At 48.2% G+C, this 5,456-nt stretch overlaps 1 protein-coding gene across 1 annotated transcript in view; it reads left to right on the top strand.

The window, feature by feature from the left end:
• LOC311328403 (carboxy-terminal domain RNA polymerase II polypeptide A small phosphatase 1-like) overlaps positions 1-4,291 on the top strand; it is a 12,561-nt gene extending 8,270 nt beyond the window's left edge. The window contains exons 6-7 of the mRNA XM_084462377.1: positions 504-689; positions 1,650-4,291. Coding sequence (XP_084318503.1) covers positions 504-689; positions 1,650-1,778 — 315 coding nt within the window. The 3' untranslated portion in view covers positions 1,779-4,291. The remainder of the gene's footprint in view (positions 1-503; positions 690-1,649) is intronic.
• The last annotated feature ends 1,165 nt before the right edge of the window (positions 4,292-5,456 follow it).

Here is a 5,456-nt window from a genome sequence, read left to right as displayed (position 1 = left end):
GCGTGTTTCTGTTTCTGTGTGCATGCACGTGTGTTCCTGTGCGTGTGTGTGTGTGTGTTCCTGTGTGTGTGTGTGTTCCTGTGTGTGTGTGTTCCTGTGTGTGTGTGTGTGTGTGTGTGTGTTCCTGTGTGTGTGTGTTCCTGTGTGAGTGTGTGTGTGTGCGTGTGTGTGTTCCTGTGTGTGTTCCTGTGTGTGTGCGTTCCTGTGTGTGTGCTTGTTCCTGTGTGTGTGCGTGTGTGTATGTTCCTGTGTGTGTGTTCCTGTGTGTGTGTGCGTGTGTTCCTGTGTGTGTGTGTGTGTTCCTGTGTGTGTGTTTCTGTTTCTGTGTGCATGCACGTGCGTTCCTGTGTGTGTGTGTGTGTGTGTGTGTGTGCGCGTGTGTGTGTGTGTTCCTGTGTGTGTGTGTTCCTGTGTGTGTGTGTGTGTGCGCGTGTGTGTGTGTGCGTGCATGTGTGTGTGTGTTCCTGTGTGTGTGTTCCTGTGTGTGTGTGTGTGTGTTCCAGTACGCGGACCCCGTGTCGGACCTGCTGGATAAGTGGGGCGCGTTCCGCTGCCGTCTGTTCCGGGAGTCGTGCGTGTTCCACCGGGGGAACTATGTGAAGGACCTGAGCCGCCTGGGTCGCGACCTCAACAAGGTCATCATCATCGACAACTCACCCGCCTCCTACGTCTTCCACCCCGACAACGCAGTAAGAGACCCTCCCTCTCTGCCTCTGTACCGGATCGTTATACATGTACAAGCACGTTTATACATGTACAGGCTCGTTTATATATGTACTGGCTCGTTTATATATATATACAGGCTTGTTTATATATGTACCGGCTCGTTTATATATACAGGCTCGTTTATATATGCACCGGCTCGTTTATATATGTACAGGCTCGTTTATATATGTACCGGCTCGTTTATATATATGTACCGGCTCGTTTATATATGTACAGGCTCGTTTTATATACGTACCGGCTCGTTTATATATATACAGGCTCGTTTATATATGTACCGGCTCGTTTATATATGTACAGGCTCATTTATATACAGTATGCTATCGTCAGGGTGCAGGCTAAAACCGTGCAAACTGAGGTAAACACAGCGCAGATAATCAAGTTGTTCATCTACCCGTATGGATTTCAGGTCTGGAATAGAGCCATACGTTTGGAATAGAGCCGTCTCGAAAATTAATTACTCCTAGGATTCATGCCAGAGGTATTTACTCAGCGCTCAGAGTAGGATCTAAGTGTTGAGTCAGTGATGAGTAGGAGTCAGTGTTAAGAGTTGATCTCGGCAGGTTTTTAGGACAGGATGAGATGATGAGCTTCATGTGAAGGTGTGATGACATTTTGTAATTTTTCGAGTAGAAAAAAGGGCACACTCCCAAAACGAGACTGATACTTTTAAACCTGAAATATCAAACCAACAATTCCGATTGGCGGGAGATGTGTTGAGCGGGGTGGGGGGGGGGCAAGTACATGCACCGCCCCTGCTTACAGTATCAACATAGCGTTCTCATTATGATGAGGGTTTTGCAGGCTATTGTTTTTACTGTTATATTAACATGTAATCATTGTAAAATGTGTGTGTGTGTGTGTGTGTGTGTGTGTGTGTGTGTGTGTGTGTGTGTGTGTGTCTGTGTGTGTGTGTCTACGCCCAGGTGCCCGTGGCCTCATGGTTCGACGACATGTCGGACACGGAGCTGCTGGATCTCATCCCGTTCTTCGAGAGCCTGAGTAAAGTGGACGACGTCTACAGCGTGCTCAGACAGCAGGGCCCCACCAGCTAGCGAGCGCCCCCCTCCACCGCTCTACCGCCCTCCACAGGACAGACCAGGAACTGCAGGCGGACGGTGCCTTAACGCTGCACACCATCTCCCCCAGGCCCAGCACCGGGCGCTCGCCCTCTAGGACCCCACCCTGGAGCTCCTGCAGCCTGGCAAAGCCCCTATTTCTCAAATGACCCCTGACCCCTAACCCTTGACCCGTCAACCTCTCCAGAACGGCGGGTCCTTTACCGTGCTACTGCCGCCTCCCCTCGGAGAACCCGAGAACGGCACCACAGCGGTGTCAGCCACCCTCTTTTCTCCTCCATCCCTCCCTCCCTTCATCCCTCCGCCAAGCTCCTGGTACACCGTGTGGATGAACACGCCCAGTGAGGTCTGATTGGCCCATCGGACTGCCTGTCTGACTTAGGGGGGCGGGCTGGTCCCCCATGTTTGACTGCCTGTCTGTCTCAGGGGGCGAGCTGGTCCCCCATGTCGGACTGCCTGTCTGACTCAGGGGGGCGAGCTTGTCCCCCATGTCTGACTGCTGGACATCTGGACAAGTATGGACGGATGTCGTGGTGAAGAGAGAGAAAGTTGGATGTGAAAATGTTGGAGTGCGTTTACAGTGAAGAGGACCATTTTACACGGGGGCACGTTAAGAATGTCGCCACCTGTCTGTCGGAAGACCACGGGGGAAAGACTGGACAGGAAGTGGAGTGGGGAACAGGAAGTAGACCTCCCTCTAGGTGGGGTTGGAGTTGAGAACGTCAGGTTTCAGACTGAACAGAATGTTAATCTCTTTTTGAAAAGCAAATCGATGGACAGATAGGAATTTTTAACACTTGAATATGTGTTATCTTTTCTTTTTTGGTACCGTTCGTTTTTCCCTCCCCCCACAACAGAAATCCAAGGAATGTAGCCTTTTCAAGGTGGGAATCCCTGTACGGTAAAGTGATGGTTTGTCTGTAGTGAAACACAGACATGATGTTGTTCTGTTAATCTATACATTCTCAGATCAGATCATTGTAATATCACCAGCCAGTGTGATCAATACTTTGATAGATTTACCCAATAACTGCATCTCAAATAACTGCACCCAATAACTGCAAAAAATCCCAAATCCATAATTATATTGATTTTTTTTCCCCTCATGTTGTTTAGACCAGAGGAAACGCATCCCATTGATATCTGAATAATCTAGTCGATATTGGACAGCACTTTGTCCAGATTCTAACGTTTGCGGAGCACCTTGGATGACCAGGCAGATGTGCCGTTGTGTTTTATACGTAGTAGATGCCATCAGGGACTATCGTTGTTAGAGAGTAACGGGATATTTCCTCAGATTAATTTCTGATGAATCAGCGCGTATGAGAACCAGACTGCGATCGCAATGGTTGGGTTTCATTCACCTGTCAGTCGTCTGTTTGCGGTCATATCACGTCTACAGTACATCTACAGCACCAAGGTGCTCATTCATGATACAGTATCTGCTTACACAAAGCACACTTTTCTCATCTTGCCAACAACAGTACTTGAATGTTTTTCCCTATTTGATAGCATTGTGTTTTAAGAACCGCGAATACGATGCCTTGTAGACCAGAACGTAGTCAGGGTTTGGTTCTTGTAATTTTCTAAAGCTTCTGATATGAGGTAGGACTACAATAATCGGTACTTACCCCATTTAAGAACAATCCAAGAGTCTTTGATGTGTTGATTGACGATATGTTGCATTGGAGCGAGACCGTGCTGGATTTGACTAAAAGCCCAAGAGAAAGGCTTGTGAAAAGATGACGGGGAGCACATCCAGAATAAAAGTCAATCTGTCAGTATTAAAACGTATACAAATCTTTGTATTTGTAACGAGGAAAACGAATCACATTCCACATGAAAACACGGACTACCTTTATCAAACGGTTTAGTTGTTGAAGATGGGTGGTGGTGTTTTTTTATTCAAATGTTGATTTTATTTCTGGATTCCTTTTGCCAAGTGGGTTGTCATGTGACTGTCTCTCATCCAATGAGAACTAGACGTGGCTGTCTTGATGTAGAAATGTTCATTGTTGCTCAATCTTGTTGGTTTTTTCTCCCTTTCAATGCATTTATATCTACTTTTACAGATAAGAATGACCAGCAGAGGGCGGTAGAGAGCAGGGACCTGATATGATGTCCCTGGTAGCAGCTGTGTGTGTGTGTGTGTGCGTGCATGAGTAGTACAGTAGGAATACTCTCTCCAGCGGCCATAGAGACCTACCTAGTCTCTCCTGGATGTAAATGCATTGGAAGAGAGACCTCCATCGCCATGGAAACCTTTCCATCTTCCTAAACTTCCAGTCGTATTTCTACCCCTCCAATGACATATGCATATATACACATATATGTATATTTTTGCTTTGCACAATAATAAAGCAAACAAATGACATTAATATATAGAATATTCATGTTACTTATCGATTTTAATAGCTGTAACTTAGTTCGTGTCAAGTCTTGTTATACCAAATTGTATTGAACATGTATGTAATGATACTTTCCATAAATGACCCATAATTGAACGACCAGCTGATGTGCTTTTGTGTTCAAATCTCCACTTAGATGCACCGAAGGTCCACAGCATTCTACATGTGAACCATATTATGAAATAACAACACACAACTAATACCCCAGATAGCAAGCGGATGTGTAATAATTCTGGGCCATATATGGGCCGGAACTGAGCCACAAGGGCCAGATCTGGCCTGTATATGGCCCAGATCCGCTTGCAATCTGGGACTAGATTGTAATGAAGGAAAGCTCTAACCTCCATTGAGCTGCAGCCGACATGGCTACACTACCACACTGAAAAATATTACAAAAGTGCTCTATAGAAAAGTCTTTTGACATGAAATGAATTATTGCAACTTACCTATTCATTGATAATTCATATCGCAACTCTATTTGTATTTTTTCCCACCAATTAATATATCATTCTTAATAAATATGTGTAACTAACATTCACTTCCTCATCCCACTCATTAACTTTCACACTCCTCTGAAACGAACCACTCCCTACCAGTCCTCCCCTCCTCCCTCCTTCACCTCCTCCCTCCCTCCCTCCCTACCAGTCCTCCTCTCCTCCCTCCCTCCATCTCTCCCTCTCCTACACCTCCCCCCCTCACTCCCTACCAGTCCTCCCCTCATCCCTCCCCCTCACCTCCCCTCCCTCTCTCTCTCCCTCCCCCTCACCTCCCCTCTCTCTCTCTCTCCCTCCCCCTCACCTCCCCTCCCTCCCTCTCTCTCCCCCTCACCTCCCCTCCCTCTCTCTTTCCCTCCCCCTCACCTCCCCTCCCTCTCTCTTTCTCTACCTCCCCCTCACCTCCCCTCTCTCTCTCTCTCCCTCCCCCTCACCTCTCTCTCTCTCCCTCCCCCTCACCTCCCCTCCCTCTCTCTTTCTCTACCTCCCCCTCACCTCCCCTCTCTCTCTCTCTCCCTCCCCCTCACCTCTCTCTCTCTCCCTCCCCCTCACCTCCCCTCCCTCTCTCTCTCTCTCTCCCCCTCCCCCTCACCTCCCCTCCCTCTCTCTCTCTCTCCCTCCCCCTCCCCTCCCCTCCCTCTCTCTCTCCCTCCCCCTCACCTCCCCTCCCTCTCTCTCTCTCCCCCTCCCTCAGTGATCTGACGCCAGGGAAGGAAGGACGGGTGCGTTTCTAGAGCGTAGGGACAGGTCCT

The sequence above is a fragment of the Borostomias antarcticus genome (assembly GCF_949987555.1).
Source record: "Borostomias antarcticus genome assembly, contig: scaffold_141, whole genome shotgun sequence".
NCBI lineage: Eukaryota > Metazoa > Chordata > Actinopteri > Stomiiformes > Stomiidae > Borostomias > Borostomias antarcticus.
This window is presented reverse-complemented; position numbering and strand designations above follow the sequence as displayed.